Here is a 21,981-nt window from a genome sequence, read left to right on the forward strand (position 1 = left end):
AATTTGTCTGATTACATTGACTAGCAATCCAGTATATCCATCTCTCATTGATGTATCACACAATTGTATGTTTGGGGTGGTTTTTTTTTCTTTTTTTTTTTTTTTAAACTAGTCTGAAAGAGAGCAGTCATAGCCCCACTTAAGCTTTAGTTGCTTCCTGGGAACATTCTCATGACCAGCAGGTAGAACCTCGTGGCTGATTGTGAGGTGGAAGGTATCATATTCCATTACAGGTACATGTTCTGGAAGGCTTTGAAATCCAAAATATTTATCATTCTAAATTCTCAATACATACATGAGAAGAGAAAGGTATATATCTGTACTAGGATAACATTGTTTTTCTTTTAATTATATTCTTTAAACATAGTAAATACTTGTATGACTGGTTTACTGAACAGTATTAATTACAGAGAATACGGGCTTGTGCAAGTTTTATTTTCTATGGTTATTAATCGCACATGTGCCCTACTGTATCTCCTTAAGTAGCAGACTACTGTATAACACACGGGATAGGTATCTAACATCCTGGTCTCTTTTTCTTATTAAAAAAAAAAAAAATGAAAGAAACCAACAGCAGCTCAGCAAGGTCTAGTTAACAATCCAGACTTACCTCTTTGTTGAGGCCAGGCTTTCACACAATAAGTTTGCAGCTGGAAGGGAGATGGTGATTATTTTATTGTACATCCCCTTCCCACCTGTTTATCATGGAGAGAGGGCAGGGCTGTCATCTGTCAGTCATTGCTTTTCTTTTTCTTTTTTTTTTTTAATTTATTTATTTTGAGAGAGAGAGTATGAGCTGGGGAGGGATAGAGAGAGAGTGAAAGAGAGAATCCCAAGCAGGCTCCGTGCTGTCAATGTGGCTGGATCTCACAACCCTGCAATCATGACCTGAGCCGAAATTAAGAATTGGATGCTCAACTGACTGAGCCACCCAGGCATCCCAAGGCCTTTCATAATATTTGCTCCTGATTCTTGGACCAGCAATGACTTACTCTTCTGTGTCCTCACCAGCAAGCATCCACCTGTTGGGTCCCTTGTGGAATAAAGGTGCCAATCCTCAGGGAGCACAGGGGAAACTCCTAGGGGATATATATTAGAGAACCAACTCTGTGTCAGCACTTCCTGTTCTTGCTCTGGGCAGTGAAATCAGCCATCGGGTTATATCTTCTTTCTCCTTTTCTACATCAAATGTCCAAGGAGGTACATGTCACAGATTGACTTCCTAGAGGCACCTATAGCTTCTGTGAGTGATTCTTCAACACCTATCTCACTTGGTTGGGCCAAAGAATTCTTTACCTTCCCCATAAGGAGTGAGGAAAAGCCACAGCATCTCCTGGTGGGCTGATAACTCATAGGCATGAAGGATGCCACTTCTAGTCCCCACCTGCCTGCAGTACTTTGTATAGAAAGGGTATATGGAAGCAGAAGATGGAAAGGAGTTGAGGTTGTGTCTTACAGGCCCTGGAGGGACCCACCCGTCCTAACCCCTCTTTGCCATCTTCGGAACATGCACGTTCTCAATGCCTCTTTGTCCTTAGTTGAAGTACTGGGCTGGTGCTGGTGGAACAGGTCATTACTGTTCTGCTCACCAGTTCTCTTTATCTCCTTTCAAAGAATGAAAAAATCCTTTGCCTTAGCCAGACAACAGGTTGGCTCCTTGGGACATGCATCCCTGATGCTAATTTTTTTTTCCCATTATCCTTCCTAAATTAGAGGCTGAGTTTATATGTATATATAAATATAAATATAAAAACTTCAAAAGTGTAGCCTTTAAATCATTATTGTTATGTTTTCAGTATCACTTCAATGTTAGAATGTTCTCTAACACCCGTAGGACTCACAGTGGAAGCCCTCTCACCCCCCTCCTTCCTAATATTTTAATCAGAAGTTCTAAATCTCCGATTCACATCCATTGCCCGGTCCTAGTGCTGCTGCCACTCCTTAATGAATTACTAGATGCTATAAGACATTCAAAAGATGTTAAAGTGAAGCCACAGTACAGGGGCTTCCAAAATTGTTCACAGCCATGCTGATGAATGCCACCAGCAGTGCTGTCTACCCCATGCTGACCAAAGGAGGCGGGTGTTGCTGCCTATGAGCAAAAGAGTCTAGCCACCTGGCTACAGAGCAAACATGGTTTACAGAGGCCTTGACTGTCAGCTTGGAAAGGATTACGTTTTTCATGTTTTTGAAACTGATATTTTAAATTGTCCTCAAAAAATGATTTCACCGAGATCTTTCAGTTACATTAATGAAACTTCCAACGACTGGAATTCACATAAAATGCTATCCCACTGTTAGTAAAGGTTCATTATTTTAAATGATGTTTCACTTCATCTGTGGTAGAAATAACCACTCAGGAGTGACTAACAGTCGCGGGGGAGTGGAGGGTGGGTGTGGGGACTGGGAATCGGTAAGGAGCTACGGGCAGTTCGGGTCATCCAGAGCCACAGTCAGCTTCTTTGCCTGGCATGGTTCTGCAAAGTGCAGGTGCATTTGGAATTCTTGGTCGCTTACTAGGGAATAGTTAGTTAATGCTTTTGGCAGTGAAGCCACACAGCCTGGCCTTGCTGCACTCTTACCTTCTTTTCACTCTCGGAATCCGTTTTGGACCACCAGCCACAGCTTTTCCGCCTCTGCCTTTTGTACTTGAATTCCTGAATGTGCTCCCTGTCGTGTGACCAAAATAACATGGCAACTGCAGCTTATGGAATAACAATGCAATTTCACCAGAAAAGAAACCCTTTGTGGGTAGATAACTCATGTGGACATCTTGAGAAGGACGTGAATTCTTGAGGCCCCCTCTACCCCCCACACTCAATTTAACAGTGTGAGCCAAAGTGAGAGGTTCTGCAGTTAATTGTGGAATTTGATCAGCCAGGGAGGTCTGATACCCCTACAGCCTCCATCCTTGAAGCAGAAATTCCCAAGTGAGTTGGAATACCAGAGTGATGAAATCAGTGTGTCTAGAGTGCCTTCAGTGATTATTAGCTGTTGGTAAGGTTGGTTAAGATCAAGTTTTACAGCTGTCCTTCTTCCGGAACCCACCCTGACCTCCCAAAGGCATGAATGATCTAAAGGACTTCTGTGTGGGCCCTGCTTAACTTCAGTGATCAAAATCTCTGGTAGTTGCTTATAGAAATACAAATTTAGAGGTGTGCTTGCAGGATTTATTGGCATGGTGCAACAATATGTGCAACTGATTTGAAGTTACACATGACTCATTATTAACATTATTTGATTCCCCCCCCCCTTTAGAAAAACATCCCTTTGTATTTTTCAAGTGGCTGGTGTAGTGGTAAAGGCAGACAGAATAAAGGTCCCTTTGTTATGTAATGCCTTTAAATAGCTGACAATTTTGTGTCATCGACATTGTTTTTAGCCACTGATTCCTAATAACTTGAGAGATCTTTTTGTCCTAGAGGAGTTCGCACATTTACTCTTGCCTTGTTCACTGCATGGAGTGAAAGCTTCTCCGTGATGGAGCTACACTGAAGACACACAAACCCGCAGTGCACTGAGCTACGTTTGTATTGTCTCATGTGGGGTCGCCCTGAGCCAACTCTGACCACCGAGCCCTTGAAATGTGGCAACGGAGAAACAGAATTTTTAACTTCAGTAAACTTTAATTGATTTAAATTTAAATACTGGCATTTGATGCAGTTATTGGAAAACATGAATGTGTTTGAAACAACTTGAGCATGTGAATCTACTTTGTAATAGTATATCTGATGAAGTCGAAATACAGATCACATATTTTGGATCGAAAATCCAAATTGAGATATGCTGTAAATATACACACCTGATTTCAAAGATTTACTCTGAAGAAAAGAATATGAAATGTCTACTATTTTTTTATTACATGTTCAAAGTATTTTGGATATACTAGGTAAAATATAATAATTTTTCCCTGTTTCTCTTTACTGGTTTTATTTATTGTTTTTAGTTTTTGTTTTAAATTTTTTTTAAGTTTATTTTTAAGAGAGAGAGAGAGAGGGAGGGAGGGAGGGAGGGAGGGAGGGAGGGAGGGAGGGAGAGACCGAGACCAGGAGCAGGGGAAGGGCAGAGAGAGAGAGGAAGACAGAATCTGAAACAGGCTCCAGGCTCTGAGCTGTCAGCACAGAGTCCTATGTGGGGCTTGAACTCTGAATGGGGAGATCATGACCTGAGCCATAGTCGGCCGCTTAACCAACTGAGCCACCCAGGTGCCCCTCTTTTTACTTGTTTTAATGTGGCCACCAGGAATCCACTGTAGTAGAAATTGAGGCCACAGTGTATTCTCTAAAACCAAAAGATGAGGGGGCACCTGGCTGGGTCAATTGGTGGAGCATACAACTCCTGATCTTGGGGTTATGAGTTCAAGCCCCACGGTGTAGAGAGTACTTAAAGATAAAATCTTAAATGAGAAGGTCAGGCGTTCATATGCCCAGAAACGTTTGATGTTTTCATCAAGCAGTGTCCCGCAGTGTGATCGACCCAAATCTACACGAGAGAAAATCTGCCAAGTTGTCTTTTGAGAAATCTCCAAATTTGCAGTGATTGCGCAGATGGCACTAAACTAATGCCCATAATGAACTGTAAATAAGGGCATTTGGAAAGGTACTTGTGAAAAATGGGCTTAATTTTAGGCGACAGAAAACCCTGCTGGATCTTCAAGGGGCACATATGTAAGACAAGCACAGTGTGTTTCTGTATAGTGCTTGCGTTTGGTTGTGTCTGTGATAGAGTGACTGTGTCTCGGCACAGGAATTTCAGAAATCCGGGTGATGGAGCCCACCTGTCACTCATAGTGTGTTACCACCTTTTCTGACAAGGATTAGTCTTCCTTCAATCACTAAGAGGAAAAGTCTCAAAATTCAAGTGGTTAGTAGAGGGCGTGCAAGAGTGAAGCAGTTTTAGCTGAAATAAGATCAGTGAAAAATTCCACCTTTTTAGAGGAAGCAGAAAGCTGGAGGACTGTTTAGTAGCTAAAATGGTGGAAGCGGGTGCCCTTGAGTTTAGGCTGGGACTGAGGATGGAGTGGGGAAGAGGCAGCAGAAGTAAGCAGATCAGAAGATGGTCATGGTTTTGACCATCCTCCTCTTGTCTCTGTTGACCTTCAAGTCCGCAGTGAGAAGTAGAAGCTGCTCACCTAAGTGGAGTTTGTCATAGAAATTCCTGGAGGAGAGTAGGTTCACTTGACATAGTTGGGGAATAGGTCATGATTTAAATGAATGCCTTCATGTGAAGGTAGCCTAATATTCACAGGACAGAGACGTTTAGGTGTGTGACAAGGAAATAGACTACCTCGCTTTAAGTCATAAATTATATATCTCGTGAGGATTAACCTTGATTGTCCTCCCAGAATAGTTAATATAGGGTTAGCCACAAATTGTATAACAATATATTCACTTTTTGTGTTCATTTTGTAAACGCGTTGCCCCTGCTTTGATTTCTGTTGCCTCTCTTTTACTGGAGTTCTCTCCACAGCCAATGTATAAGTTACACAACAAAATCAGGAGTATTACAATGTGTGGGTAAAATAAAACATTACCTTAATGTTATGAGATCCAAAAATTAAGCCTTATAAATGTGGCACCCGGCCACTAAGGAGTTTTCACCCTCTTTTTGGCATCTTGAACTCCTGGTCCCGGCCTTTGTTTGATGTCACCTGTTACAAGTTGTTCAGCTCCAGCTTAAATTCAGTTGGCAGGGCATCTGGCCATAGCAGATGAGCTTTTCACAGAGTACTGTGCGTTCTGGGAACAACTAGAAAAGCTGGATGAAACAGTTAATTAAATCAGTTTAATATGTGCATCAGAGTATTTAAAGAGCATCAAAGAAAAGTCTAGAGTTCAGGGGCTAAGATATGAGCAGAAAGAAACCACAGAGAGATTTGCCTAATGTTTCCTGTTGATTTTTTCTTGGCAACATTTGATGATTTACAAAATATGACAAAGAGTCTGAAAACCTGGTCAGAACTTTGATCAGTATCATGGAACTGAAAGAAAGAGAAAAAACAAAAAATACAAACTGGAATTGGGTACCAAGGAAGATGTTAGTTAAGCAGAGAATCAGACCATGATAATGAATCATTCTAAGGTCAATTGGGTATGAATGTGGAAAAGGGGATCTACCAAATATGGTATCTAAAAAGTTCTAGGTAGATGTAGATGTAAATTTGACAGGTGCAACAATGAAGTGTATAACATCTGAGAAAGAATGATCTTTGAACAAAAATTACTTTTTAAAATTTTTTAAAATGGTTTTATTTTTAGAGAGAGCAAGCGAGCACGAGCAGGGGAGGGGCAGAGAGAGGGACACAGAAGATCTGAAGCAGGCTCTGCGCTGACAGCAGAGAGCCTGATGCAGGGCTCAAACTCCAAAAAAAAGCAAGATCATGACCTGAGTGGAAGTCGGATGCTCAGCCAACTGAGTCACCCAGGTGCCACAGCGAGCAAACATTTAAGTTGGATATGCAAGTACTGAGTGTAGGGAAAGGTTGATGGGTTTGATTGTGTTAAAGTTGAAAACTTTGCCTTATCAAAAGATACTATTAGGAGATTAACACTGTAAGCCGCAAAGTTGGAAAAGATGTTGGCAATGCCTTAAAAAAAAGACTTATAGGCAGAATATAAAAATAATTCTTACGTCCAAAGAAGCAAGGACAGATGGATAATCCAGTGTAAAAGGGGGCAGAACACTTAAGCAGGCTATTCCCAAAAGAAGGTATTCTGAGACCAGTAAACATAAAAAGTTGCTTCACTTCTTAAGTCATCAGAGAAATGCAAATTAAAACCACAAAGAGACATACACTTGTGCTTCTGGGCAAGATGGAATAGCAGCTGAATTTACCCACCTGCTTGAAAGCACCAAAACTCCAACAAAATATATGAAACAACAACTTTCTTGTCCCTGGACATCAGACAACAGAGGATAACAATTCATGACAGACTTGGAACAAAGGAGATGAGCTCTGTGATGGTCCCATTTGCTTCTTTGAGTGAGTTTCCAAGTATGGGACAGGGAGGGGGAGCCGGGCATGATCTGGTAGGCTCTTTTGAATTGAGGGATCTGAGCTGAGAATCCAAGGAGAACAAGGTAGCTGGAGTTTGCAGAACTGAGTGCCAAAGAGGAAAGAACTGTAGAGCGAGAACCCCAGAAACTTCTAGAGGGGCTTGTTATAGTCTTCAGCAGTGGGAATAATTAGCCCTGGATTACATACTGTTCCAGTTCTGTCAAACAAATCCTTTTTAAAAAATTGTTTTTGAGAGAGAGAGAGTGTGAGCGGTAGAGGGGCAGATAGGGGAAGAGAGAATTCAAGTGGGTTCCATCCCATGAACCGTGAAATCATGACCTGAGCTGAAATCAAGAGCCACTTAACTGAGCCACCCGCACACCCCTGCCTAATAAGTCTTGAAAGCAAGATCCAAGGGCACCTGGGTCGCTCAATCAGTTAAGTGGCTTTTGATTGTGGATCAGATATGATCTCATGGTTCATGGGATTGAGCCTCATGTGGGGCTCCTCGCTGACAGTGCAGGGCTTGCTTGGGATTCTCTCTTTCCCTTTCTCTCCATCCCTCCCTGGCTCACATGTGTACTCTAGTTCTTTCTTTCAAAATGAATCAACTTAAAAAAAAAAAAAAAAGCAAGATCCAAAAAGATCAAAATGTTTGCAAGTAATTTAACTGCATCCCAAATCAAAGCTCAAGAAGATAGGAATAATAATGTATTCAGCTCCAAGCAGAATAAGTTTACAATGTTTACAATGTCTGATACACCACTAAAGATTAGAGGACATGTAAAAAGGCAAGAATATCTAATTCTCATAATGAGGAAACAAATCAATCAAAACTGATACAAATGTTAGACAAAGATATTAAAAGTGACAGCTTTATTAGTATGTTCCAAAAGGTAAGTAGGGATGCAGAAAAGATAAAGTTCCATGTGTGTATATTGGACATCTCCAAATGGAGGAAGGGAAACAGAAAAAATCCTGGCAGAATAACAGCCAAGAGGTTTCTGAATTGATGAAAAGAAATCTATAGATTTAAGCTCAAGCTTAATTGTGAACACAAGCACACACTACAAAGAAAACTATACCAGGTTAGTCAAATTGGTTATAACCAGTGATAAATTCAAAGATCATCCATAAAGTCATATTGTGCACAAGAGAATAAATGGAAACATGATGAGAGGCTTCTCCATGCAAATGAGAAAAGAGTGGACCAACAGCTGTAAAATACTGAAAGAAAAAAAAAATTAACATATAAATCTTTATCCAGTGAAAATATCTTTTAAAAGTGAATGCAAAATGAAGATGTTTTCAGACATTCAGAATCAGAAAGATTTCATCACCAGCAGACTGTCAATACAAGAAATGTTAAAGGAAGTGCTTCAGGCAGAAGGAAGATGATACCAGATGGAAGTCTAGATCTACACAAAAAAATGTGACTGTTGAAATGTTAACTGTATGGAACTAGACAAAACAGGCGTATCAGCCATCCATTAGAAGGCAGCATGATAAGAACAGAGACTTTGAAATCCTACACGAGCTGCTTCTGTTGATTAGTAGCTATGTTACTGCTTTACTTTTCTGAACATCAGTTTCTTTGTATACCAAATGGGGAAAACAGTAGGTACTATGTCTTTAGTTTCTGAGCAAGGAATAATGTAAAGAGACAAAAATACTTAAAATATAATACTGTAAAAATGGCCACAAATTCTTCCCCTCCATGCATCCAGGCCCTTTTAGTGTCTTGGTGCAATTTTTATCAAGGGTAGAATTCGTTTCTCCTTTTGGATTAGTATGTGACTTGTTTTGGCCATTGTATCATTAGCAAGAGGTTTGACAAGTTCACACACACTGGGACTTACCCCCTTTCTGTTATTCAGAAACCTCTGACCACCCTGTCATGAACAAGCCAAGGCTAGCCTACTGAATGATAGGCATATGCCCATACCCAAGCTATCAGCTGGGTAATCATCACATATACGAGAGAAGCCATTGATCACAAGGGACCACAAACAGGGTAACCAGCTGAGGTAATCCAAAAGCCAACACACACAGTTGGAAGCTAAGAAGTTGTTGCTATTTTAAGCCACTGAATTTTGGGGTAGTTAGTTACACTGGAAAAGCAGATTGATACACGTTAGTTAGGGATTCACATATGCATGTCTCAATACATGAATAGACCAAATACACCAATATCAAGGACTTCTACATGCTGCTGATTTAAAATAAAAGATTTTACTCGAAATTTAGAAACAAAAGAACATAACTATCAAGTGCTCATCCACGGAGCTAATCTTCTCTGGTTCGTTTTCACTTTTTTTGTTTGTTTTCTTGCTGAAGATACCTTGGTAACCTCATGGCACTGTTTTGACATCATGGGGATGGAAGAACTGGTGAGGAAATCACGAATTGGTGGATTTCCCCCTTTTTTCAGTTTGTAGAGATAGTTCCTCAGACTTTGACATGACTTGGCATTAGAAAAACTTATACTCACACAATGAGATAGCAAGATCAATTGCACCAAAAGGCTAAAATTAAACTCAAAATATTAAATAATGGTAAGGATATGGGACAGGGGAATCTTCTATCTAGCCATGGGGATTGTAAGTTGATAGAAACACTCAGAAAATCTATTTAGCGGTGACTTATAAACATGAGTATAAGAATACATTATTGGCGTGCCTTGGTGATTCAGTCAGTTGGGCCTGTGACTCTTGCTTTGGGCTCAGGTCCTGATCCCAGGGTCTTGGGATCAAGCCCCACGTTGGGCTCTGTGCTAAGCATGGTGGAGTCTGCTTAGGATTGTCTCTTTCTCTGCCCTGCCCCACTTGTGCATGCTCTCTTTCTCTCTCAAATAAATTTTAAAAGAATACATTATTATCCAGCATTTTTTCTTCTCATTGTATACATATGTGAACCGAAAAACATATACAAAAGTTTTCAAACCTACATTATTATTATTCATCATAGACCCAAACTGCAAACCATCTAAATATACTTTAACAGCAGAGTGGTATGTTCCTAAAATGGCATACCACTTAGCAATGAAAAAATGTACCTAATAACATGAATAAGCCTCACTAACATAATGTTGAATTACAGAAGGTGGACCCAGAAGTACGTATTGTATGAATCTACTCAGGTAAAGATGATGTCCGTTTTTGAGAGGAGGTACTAATGGCTGCCACGGGCAATTAGTTTTTTGGCTCCGAGCACATTCTATTTCTTAACCTGCTCAAGAAAGCATGCTGTCTTTTGTCAAATGCTTTCTCTGCATCTATTGAGAGGATCATATGGTTCTTGTCCTTTCTTTTATTGATGTGATGAATCACTTTAATTTTTTTTTACAGATATTGAACCAGCCCTGCATCCCAGGTATAAATCCCACTTGGTCATGGTGAATAATTTTTTTTAATGTATTGTTGGAGCCGGTTGTCTAATATCTTGTTGAGGATTTTTGCATCCATGTTCATGAGGGAAATTCGTCTATAGTTCTCGTTTTTAGTGGGGTCTCTGTCTGGTTTTGGAATCAGGGTAATGCTGGCTTCATAGAAAGAGTTTGGAAGTTTTCCTTCTATTTCTATTTTTTGGAACAGTTTCAAGAGAATAGGTGTTAACTCTTCCTTAAATGTGTGGTAGAATTCCCCTGGAAAGCCATCTGGCCCTGGACTCTTGTTTTTTGGCAGATTTTTTATTACTGATTCGATTTCCTTACTGGTTATGGGTCTGTTCAAATTTTCTATTTCTTCCTGTTTCAGTTTTGGTAGTGTATATGTTTCTAGGAATTTTTCCATTTCTTCCAGATTGCCCATTTTGTTGGCATATAATTGCTCATAATATTCTCTTATCATTGTTTTTATTTCTGTTGTGTTGGTTGTGATATTTCTTAACCTTCTTAGTGGTTACAAGAGTTGTGTTAACTTTGCTGAAATTTATTAAGATGTATACATGTGATTTTTTTTACTTACCTATTTCAAAAGGTTATTTAAAAATTCATCATTTGTGTTGTCACTGTATTTATATAAATTTATGTATTCATGCTATAGATGTTAAACAGAATCAGCAGTGTGAATACGTCCAAGTTACATTAATAGAAAATCAAATTGCAAAATATATATTATTTTGTTTTTAGTAAAAACAAAACTAAGCAATGCTTAGTACCTCATATTGCCTATAATTATTTACAAAATTTATAACTTAGTCTTTTTGGATTATATAAGTAATTTATCTCCATTATTGAAAATTTGAAAAGGATCAGAATTATATACTGCTAAATACTTGTACTGAGTGATTATAGTGTTTAATGTGTCTATGGGTATGTCATACATGTTTCAGATTAGAATGTTCTTCAATAATATGTTGAATGTTTATAAAAGGTTTGATTATATGAATATGCCATAATTGATTTAACCAACTTCTAGAACGTTTTTGCAGATCGAGACTTTCGACAATGTTGCATGTCCATTTCCCTGTACTGTCACCAATACTGAGTAATATTATTTAAAAAAAGAAGACTAATGTTTTGACAGGCTGGCTTAAATTTTTGCTCATGTGCAAATAACAGTCTCAATTTCATCTTTTTTTTTTAAATTTTTTTTTTAACATTTTATTTATTTTTGAGACAGTGAGAGACAGAGCATGAACAGGGGAGGGTCAGAGAGAGGGAGACACAGAATCCGAAACAGGCTCCAGGCTCTGAGCTGTCAGCCCAGAGCCCGACGTGGGGCTCAAACTCACAGACTGCAAGATCATGACCTGAGCCGAAGTCGGCCGCTTAACCGACTGAGCCACCCAGGCGCCCCTCAATTTCATCTTGTTTAGAGAGGATAGACAGTAGACAGGACTGCCTACATTTTGGACATTACATCCACACAAGCATTATCTTCGTGACTCTTAACCATTAACATGAATAAATGAGTTAATGACTACAAGGGAATGAGTCTTGAGGTGCTCCCCATGCCAGGAGTGATACTATGCTTTTATGGTTATTTTATCTCAGTCTGCAGAGGCGTCTTTCATAGATGGAGCAAACATGAAATTAGATATAGGCAAAAGGCAAGTGCTGAGCTTTGAGAAGGTACAAGAAGCCATAGTAATTTCATTTTTCTTGCCCTTTGTTTTCCAGGTGAACATAGGGTAGGCCAGCTAATGTGAACACTGTGTTGATATGCATTTTACAGTATAAAACTACCTAAATGAGTTAATATTTTTTACTCTAGTTAGATAGATAAATATAGATTCTTAAATAAGCAGCTCTCCCTGTTCACAGTTCCCATGTATAGGAATTTCAGCTAACAAGGATTGGTTAAATAACACCAGTCCCCCAACAACATGGTCCAAGGTTAAGATACTATGGTATGTTAACTGCCAATAATTACAAAAAGCAGAAATCTCATTGCTCGTTCTTCACAAAAATCACTGGGTGAATAGCAAATGTGCATGATGCCTCATGGACAGTCATATTATACCTTTTGAAGTCTCTCCATGTTTGGCCATCACACGTATGTTACTCAGTTTACACACAGGCAGCAAAGCATGTACTTTGCTACCTCCTTGTCCCTAGAGATGAACCCGTGTACCATTTTATAGATACACATAACTGAATGAGGGAATTTGTAATAAAGTTGGAAGCACAGAGAAGAAATGAAAATGGATCACGCCGGAAGTTAAATTTGAATCAAGTATAGAAGTACTTACAGAAGAGAATGCTCACTGGGGATGATGGCTCTATACCATTTGAGAATTTCTACATTTGCAGCCAGAGGGTTTTAGTGAAAATGAACTTACTGATAGAAATGAAAGCACTTGTTGTGGCAAAGTGGATGAAAATGTCCCAAGGGAAATAAGGGAAATGTGACCAGCCCCTCAAAATAGCTTCACATTAAAGAAACTCTGAAAGAAATTTCAGGACATTAAGAGCTCAAAGGATAAAATGTTGGAAGCTGATCCAAATGTTGAAAGGAGTATGGCGATTCTTGATGACCTAGAAAAGATGCTCACTCTGTATCTTAAGTTCTAAGATGAGAAGGCAAACACTAATCGAACTACCCCGATAAATTTTCAACCAGGTTTTCAGTATTTTGCATATTTTAAGTTACAGTGTACTGAATATTTTTTTAATGTTTGTTTATTTTTGAGAGGGAGACTGAGCACAAGTGGGGAAGGAGCAGAGAGCGGGAGATGCAGAATCTGAAGCAGGCTTCAGGCTCTGAGCTCAGCTGTCAGCACAGAGCCTGATATGGGGCTTGAACTCACGAACCATGAGATCGTGACCTGAGTAGAAGTCGGCTGCTCAACCAGCTGAGCCACCCAGATGCCCCTGTGGTGTACTAAATAGTTACAGTTTTTATCTCCTTGTACTTATATAACCAAGAGAAAAAGGGAGTTCAATGTTTTAACAAAGTTTTTTAAAAAGTCTGAGGATAATCATAAATTTTCCATTGATTATTAAGATTGCACGGTAATTGTTAAGATTGCACACTACTGTGTGAAGCAAGGACCGACTGCCTCTCTGTCAACTTACTAGTGGATGGATGTACCTGATTTTGTATAAGCTGTAAACTGAGGGAATAACATTTCAGTGTTTCTTGGTAACCTTTTACAAACCTATGTAAGATATAAGGACATTACTGACTTGTTTGTGATTTGAAGTGTTCAAATCCTTTCAATTTCTTTAGTGAGATAAAAACACGGGCCTATAAGGCACTCATTTTTCTTTTTAATTATGAAAGGGTATTGTAAACATTAACCTAGTAAAGAATTTTGTTTTTCTGTTAAAAAATCTAAAGAGATATTCATAGAAACGGGACAAATTTGATGACACCAGGGTCCACACTAGTTAAAAAACAAAACGAAACAAAACCAATAGCTGTATTTCCTCAGAATCTTTAAATAGAAGACAGAATATGAAAGCCCCTGACTTCAAACATGCCAGGGATAAGTACCAAGAGCACTGGAAGCCATGGGGTTTGCATTTCCTGGTCAATGATTGATAGACTAGAAGACTAGAAGTTCTTTTGAAACTGTCGTCTCACCAAAGCAAAAGTGTCTGAGAGAGTCTAATGGTTGAGGTCTCATTGATCCTGCAGCTTTTCACCTGAATATTATTTAGGCCCGTTACACGGTAGAAGCCATTAAACATCTGTGCCCTTCCTAGCCACTTGAGCTGTGCCAGTGAGTTGTTAGATTATTAGAGATACTTTCTGTGTATAAATGTCCTCTGGGTAATATACAGGGATGGAGGAGAAGAGGATAACCCCAGCAGTGATCATCAGCTACTGCTCTGTCTATCTTTAAGCGAGAGTCTCAAAAACTCATCTTTTTTAAACTCTGATTTCACGCCGTGGTTTTCTTTAATACGAAAACTGCAAATACAGCGCGAATGTTAAGGCCAAAAGCTTCAAAGATTAAATCACTCCTAAGGAGTTGCTTACCAATGTTGGTGTTGGTGTTCTCATGCAGGAAATTTAGATAGTTTGATGTTCCTAGAAGCTGCTATTGGGATAGTTTTCAAGTTCAGTTAAACTGAATTTCTAGAAAAGCTCATTACAGGGATGTCACCTGTATGCTGCTGGTAAATGCTATATAGCTTTAAACCATCTTCTGGTGATCAGCATCTTTCATTTTATTTTTATTGAGTTAAAGTTTACATAACATGAAATGAACCATTTTAACCTGTAGGATTCAGTGGCATTTTGTACACACAATATGGTGCAGGTATCACCTCTATCTAGTTGCAGAATACCTGCACTCCAGAATAAAACCCCACGCCCATCGAGCACTCACTCTGTGTTCCTTCCTCTCTCCAGCCCCCAGCACCCACCAGTGTGCTATCTATCTCTATGGATTTACCTATTCTGGACATTTCATATAAATGGAACTGTCTCATACATGGGCTCTTGTGAATAGCTTCTTCTATTTAGCATCATGTTTTCCAGGTTCACCCATTTTGTATGTAACAGCACTCCATTCCTTTTTGTGTCTGAACATTATCCCATTGTATGTATGTGCCACGTTTTGCCCAGCCATCCACCAGTGGGCATTCGGATTGGCTCCACCTTTTGGCTCTTAACACTGCTATAAACACATGTGTACAAGGATTTGAACATTTGTGTACAGGTACCTGCTTTAAAATACTTTGAGTATATACCTGGGAATGGAATTGCTAGGACTTATAGTAATTGTATGTTTAACTTTTGAGGGACACCAAACTGTTTTCCACTCAGCAGCGTTTATTTGCACCATGTGTGAAGAGAGACCTCTTCTTCCCATTCCTGATACTTCCTCTAGTACACTGTCTGTGACTTTGTCTACCCCAGAAGAGGTAGAGCAGCTTACCTGATTGTTCTCCTTGTGAGTCTGCCCTGGGAATGCATGTCTTTTCTTTTCCTCTGTGCCAGTGTTTGTACTAAAGAGGCCTGTCCTAGTCTGATGCTGATAGGACTGGATAGATAAATACTGCTCTTCTAGTATTCCGTATTCCAGTTAGCATTTAATCTCCAAATTGGCCACTAGCTGAACAAATGTTGATCTGTGTCTTTTCATTTAGTTTTATTTTTCAAATAGTCTGGGACTTATGGTCAAGTTCAGCATGGTGCTTATTGGGGGTTCCTTTGCAGATGCCACAATTTAGGATATAACAGTTAATGATGCCAGAAGAATTTGAACTTTGTAGTTGAGGCCTGGATTTGGAGGTTTAAAATCTAAAACCCACTCATTTTTAACAATGTCAGCTTGACAAAGTCATCTAGTATTTCAGCTCCAACTTTCCTTATCAATACAGATGGGGAAATTTAGGGCACCTGGGTGGCTCAGTCGGTGGAGTGCCCCACTCTTGGTTTCAGCTCAGGTCATGATCTCACAGTTTATGAGTTCAAGCCCCACACTGGGCTCTGTGCTGTCACTGAGGGGCCTGCTTGGGATTCTCTCTCTCTCCTTGTCTCCCTCTCTCTCTGGCCCTCCTCTGTTCATTCCCTCTCTCTCTCTCTCTCTCTCTCTCTCTCAAATAAACTTTGAAAAAATTTTTAAAAATGGGGAAATCCTATTTACTTTTCTGGTATAACAAATATACTGTAGGGCTCACTTTAATATCAAACCAAGTACACAATAACATAAGACACAATACGAGAGTAATATTGTATATAACTCAAATTTTTGTTTCAGAAATTTTAACATAACCTTCTTATAGTAGTAAATGATTTTTTAGAGTAAAATAATATATCTGAATTTTAAAAAATTGACCACACAATTCCCAGTATGATGATTGCTAACAGGTATATGGTGCAGGTAAGTTGGTAAGTGTCTAATCTTCAAGGGTAACTTTTCATGATAAGCATTCACCACCCAGCACCTGATGATGCAGCCAACGTGCCTGGCCCCTTCTCTGTCAAGGTCATTTTAAACTCTGGAGTTTAAGGAGTGATTTTTATTTTAAAGGAAAACATTTTGAGACAACTCTCTAACTATATAAAGTTTTGTGAATTCGTATGGCATTATCTCTAGATTACCAGAATATATCTCCAGTAAGAAATGCTCTCATCTTTTCAAATTATCTTAGGTAACACGTCACCTTGCCAAACTCTTCGACAGCATTGCAGATCTGCAGTTTGAAGATGAGGATGTGTCTACCCCCAGAGCAATTGGAATGTACAGCAAAGAAAAAGAATACGTCCCATTCCAAGCTGAATGCGAATGCATAGGCCATGTAAGATATGATTATAAAGTTGTCTATGCTACAGGAGTATTTTTGGGATAATTTTTTTTGAGAGAGGGCACGCACGAGCGAGAGCGGGAGAGAGGCAGAGAGAATGGCGGGGCGGGGGGGGGGGGGGGAGGGGAGAGAGAATCCTAAGCAGGCTCCATGCCCAGCATGGAGATGACCTGGGGCGGTCCCACAACCACGAGAGCATGACGTGAGCCAAAATCAAAAAGAGTCAATTACTTAACCCACTGGGCCACCCAGGCTCCCCTCAGGGTAATTTTTAAAGGTTGAATTGAACAAGAAAAGAAGTCAACTCCTGTCACATCAGTCGCTGGTTAGTTGCGTGCTCAGAGTTTCCTGTTTGCCCACGTCCAGTGTGACTGCTGTGCTTTGCTAAACTCTGCCATGCTTCCCAGTTTATGCTCCCTTGGCTTCAGCACGTCAGAGAGTCTCAGAAATGCTAGCAGTCGAGCTGGTCAGGAAGCATTGTCACAGATTGAATGAGTGGACGCCAGAATGAAAAGCCAGTTCAACCCAGTGACCGAGCCTCCTATAAAGCTTATTGGTTTCGTCACAGAGAGTTTGAGGAAAGCAGCACCTTGGCAGTAAAGCGTGTTTTAAAGAGGCTTGTGGTTCAGGATTGTGATGTGAATGTTGTAAATGGCTGCTCATAAATAAAGTCGACTGAATCTACCAGGCCGATGTCCCATACTCCTAATTACCACGTGCACAGACAGTTAAGGCAGCATATTCTCTTCTTGCACAGCCAAATACCTGAAAAATATTCTTAATGGTTAAGTGCAAGAATGGCTCATTATGATTTATGAAAGCATTCTTGGCGTTTTCAGATGATGTAGAGAAATTGCATCTTTTTATGATGATGCTTGAGCAGATTGAGTTAATCCAGAGAGTCACGGAGACCATAGCCTCCATTACAGAACTGTTCAGGTTGAGGCAGGTTCCTTAAATTGTCCCTTGCTGAAATGTGATGGGAGCCTTTTTTTAAAAAAAACAAAACAAAAAAAAACAAACAAAAAAAAACAGGGGTTTTCTTTACTCCCCTCTGTTCCTTTTTAATATTGTACCAAGAAATCCTGCCAAATGAAGGGGAAGCAGATGGTGGAATACTTTGATTAAAATGTATTTTTTGATCTCTTGGGGTCTTTAGGATATTATTACAGTGATTAGAAAAAGTCACCATAAACTATCTTGACAAAAGCGTGTTGCTGTCTGGTAACCTCCCCTGCAGACTGGTAAGCCGACTGGCGTAGTGCCCAGAAGGACGACAGTCCATTTGACGGATGTGGTTGTCACTAGCAGGAGCCCTTGGTATTGAAAGTTTTCACGGTGCTCTAATTTATTCTATATAAGCAAGTTAGGCTAGAGACTCGAGCATATACCACATTCAGTCTCTAATTGCCTTTGTTTTATAAAAAGATGCTCTTTACGTCTTTCCCTCCTTGAGCTTTTATGATTGGTTCCTCCCAAATTAGACTATTTGTATTTTGTTAGATTAGTGTTTATTGAATACCTACTATGTGCCAGATGCTGGGTTAAATTTCTGGGGATCCAGAAATGAACAAGACATGTTCACCATCTTGGAGGAGCTCTTAGTTTTCCTGGAAGAAATGGCTAATTATAATGAAGAAATGGATAATGATAATGGGAAGTGGTAATTGTTTTCACAGAGGGTTGGGAAGAGGCTGATGAAATATCAGAAAGGGGAGGGTTTGAGCCACATCGCATCAGTTTATTTCTCAAATCATGCTGAACGAAGTTGCCACTCCTGGCATATTCGTCTGAGCACGAGGCGATACATCACCTTATATGTGTATTCAGTCTTCCCAGATGGACTGGAAAGTTCTTGAGAACAGGTGGCCATGTTGGGGACCTGGATCCCAGAGTACTCTGGGATATGCTCACATGCTGTCTGATTTACTGAAAGAACTAGTTGCTGGGTAACATCAAGAGTTGGGCTTAGTGACCCAGTTGGACTTAGTCATGGTGAGACTGGAGACCCTGAACTCAGGCAGGTGAACAGTGTCCCGTTACGTAGTCAGAGGCGAAAGCTCTCAGGATGTTGGGCCCGCTGCCAGCCAGTGCTTCCTTTTTCTTTCAGTAGAGAAGGCTGTCAGCCCATCAACTACCTATCACTCTTTCCAAGTCCTCTAGAGAAAGATACTCTAGGAATGAATGTTTCTGCCATCTTCACAGAGGCAGACAAAGAAAACAGTTTTAACATTTTCACAATCTCATGTGGTCTTTGGAAATTATTTATTACAGTCATTTTTTATTGAGGTCGATTATTTGCAAATAGTATGTGTATTCTTTTTGTTATATAACACCCATGGAAACACATATGCGGGTAAAAATAACAAAGCATATTTGAACATAATAGAAAACTGGGTAAAATATATTTGTGGGGGCAAAATAAACTTGGGTTTTTTTAAAACAAAGATTAACTTTCACAAGTCAGCAGTTGTCCTCTCTCTTACACTTTCCTGCTGTCTAATTTTTGACAAGTGTGAAGATGAGAGCCAGTAGGGAATATAATTAAGACACTTGCTGAAAATACTTTGTCTTAAGAGTAAGAAATAGGAGGATTTTAGAGAATTTTCAGTATATTTAAAAATTATCAAAAAGAAACATTTTTAAAAAATCAATCTGCCATTATTCCCAAAGCTAGAGAATCTTACTCTAGCGTATTACTCTGTAGATGGCTGTGATGTTTGGTTTCTCAGAACACTGCGCATTACTACAGGGGATCTCGATCCAGAACCCCCTTGTCTTCACATCTGAGAGACAGAGAGTTGAGAACACATGTGTTGAGGCTACAGAAAGTTACTGGGCTGTCTAGCAGGTGAAATGAGATGAGCGCTATCCTGGGAGAGGACAGGTTCGTATAGGAAGGACTTCATCCGTTGTTGTTCGTCTTCCATTTGTGTTCTGCCTCTTCCAGTTTTCTCTGTGGGTTTAAAATATGTCCACCCTAGGCCCCACCGTCCACATGGCCTTTGAGCTTATAGGAGGATGGAATTATCCCTCTTCCGTAGTTCAGCCTGTGCTAAATCATTTCATTTTGCTTCAAAAGGTGGAAACGTGGCTGCTGCAGCTTGAACACACTATGCAGGAAACTGTGCGACATTCTATCACAGAAGCCATAGCAGCCAGTGAGGAGAAACCAAGGGAGCTGTGGATCTTCGATTTCCCTGCTCAAGTTGCACTAACAAGCTCGCAGATCTGGTGGACGACAGATGTAGGGATAGCCTTCAGTAGGCTGGAGGAGGGCTATGAAACGGCCCTAAAGGATTTCCATAAAAAACAGGTATTTTATAGATTCATAATTTTGAGACTTGACGGGACTTGAAGAGGTAAACATTCATTCATTCATTCATTCATTCATTCATTCATTCATTCATGGAGGGCCTTCTGTGTGCCAGGCACTATGCTAGGACTATTTCAGCAATCAGTTGTTTAACTTTTTCATTTTCTAGCTTTGTGTTATCCCTCTAGTTTGCTGCAGGCGTTAAAAAAAAATCTCATCCATTATCCTCCAAAGCTCTAGTATGTCACAGATACCTAGATACTGTGCCTATTTCTTTGCTTCTGTGTAGGACTCTCTTCATCTAGGCTAATGATGTATTTATTACAAAATATGTACATGATTTGAATGACTCAGAAAGATGGAGGGCTGTTCAGCAAAGACAGATGTTTTCATGTATTTTGGGTTTTGGTTAATTATAAGTCACAGATGAGCAATTTTGGAAAACAGCCTATTTTGAATTCCATGTTATTCACCCCAGTTAGGCTATGACCTCTACTTAAGCCTCCCATCTTAAGGTGAGCTCGTAGTTGTGAAACAATTCAGAGATAAGGCCTTTCTGTCAGCTTTTAGATTAAGGGAATACTAGGCTTGAAAGGTATTTAAACATTAGTGTGTCTACCTTCTTGTTTTGAGTGGACCAAGTGTGAATCGAGAGATATTAAGTAACTTGCCCGGTGTCGTACAATGTGTAAGTAACACAGGCCGGGGCAGCAGAAGTCAGAATGCTTTCCACGTCTCTCCATTACTGGTCCTCCTAGCAGTACTTGTAACTCAGTCCCTTAAAAATCAAATAGATTCAGAGGGGGAAGGATACTTGTAACGTTAACACATTCAGGAATTCTAGGTTTTAGCGGGTGCTGATTGTTTCTTTTAATTTTGCTTTAATCTTGAGTGGAGACAACCTGATTTGTTTATGTTACTAAGAGTTTTTGTATTGTTTGCTTTTGGGGAGGAATATATTCTTGATAATCATCTTGAGGAAACTAGGGCATTGGTTTAAGTTACAGGATTAGATTTTTAAAAGTGGCTGGTTTCCTCCTAGGGTCAAGAGCTTTACAGTTCTAGTTGCTGCCCCTTGGATGAGGAAGCTAAGTAGTTAATTTTTTTTTTTCATCAACCTTAATAGTAAATTAAATTGCAATTAATTATATTATGGTTTTATTATAAAAATACCTTTCTGGTTAATTCGTTGATATCTGTGCTTTTATTGTAAGTATTTTCATTATCTGTGAAGTAAGAATTTTTAAAAATAGTTACAATATCCTTTTTAAGTTTCAGGTATAATCAATCATTGCTCAGACTTAAATTTTTCAACATAGATCCTCCTCTTCTATTTTTCCCTCACTTCATTTAATGGTCTCCTTGCTTCCAGTGTATCATTTTGTGTGATTATTAGGATATTCAATTGCTTAAGACCGTAAATTATATTTTATGGATATTTCTTCTATCAACTTTGTTATTTTTGATTTCATGGTTTCTTATTAATGTTTATTATTAAAAATTAAGAAGAAAGTATGGGGCACCTGGGTGGCTCAGTCAGTTTAGCTTCTGACTCTTGATTTCGACTCAGGTCATTATCTCCCTGTTCATGAGCTCAAGTCCCAAGTTGGGCTCTGTGCTGAGTGTTGAGCCTACTTGGGATTCTCTTTCTCCCTTTCTCTGCCCCTATCCTGCTCAAGCTTTCTCTCTCTCTCAAAATAAGTGAATAAACATTTTTAAAAAAGATTTAAAAGTGTTAATTAAAAAAAAAAGAAGGGGCACCTGGGTGGCTCAGTCGGTTGAGCCCCCGACTTCACCTCAGGTCATGATCTTGTGGTTTGTGAGTTTGAGCCTTGCATTGGGCTCACTGTCAGTACAAAAGCCAGCTTCAGATCCTCTGTCCCCGTCTCTCTGCCCCTCCCCTACTTGCACTCTCTGAAAACTAAATAAACATTAAAAAATGTGTTTCTAGGTATTTTTTTG

At 39.6% G+C, this 21,981-nt stretch overlaps 1 protein-coding gene across 2 annotated transcripts in view; it reads left to right on the forward strand.

The window, feature by feature from the left end:
* DNAH11 (dynein axonemal heavy chain 11) overlaps positions 1 to 21,981 on the forward strand; it is a 355,616-nt gene that overhangs the window by 101,603 nt on the left and 232,032 nt on the right. For both annotated transcript variants that reach the window (XM_047849106.1, XM_047849105.1), the window contains exons 29-30: positions 16,551 to 16,697; positions 19,786 to 20,019. In XM_047849106.1, the coding sequence (XP_047705062.1) occupies positions 16,551 to 16,697; positions 19,786 to 20,019 (381 nt within the window). The remainder of the gene's footprint in view (positions 1 to 16,550; positions 16,698 to 19,785; positions 20,020 to 21,981) is intronic.

This window comes from Prionailurus viverrinus, chromosome A2 (genome assembly GCF_022837055.1).
Source record: "Prionailurus viverrinus isolate Anna chromosome A2, UM_Priviv_1.0, whole genome shotgun sequence".
In the NCBI taxonomy this organism is placed as follows: Eukaryota; Metazoa; Chordata; class Mammalia; order Carnivora; family Felidae; genus Prionailurus; species Prionailurus viverrinus.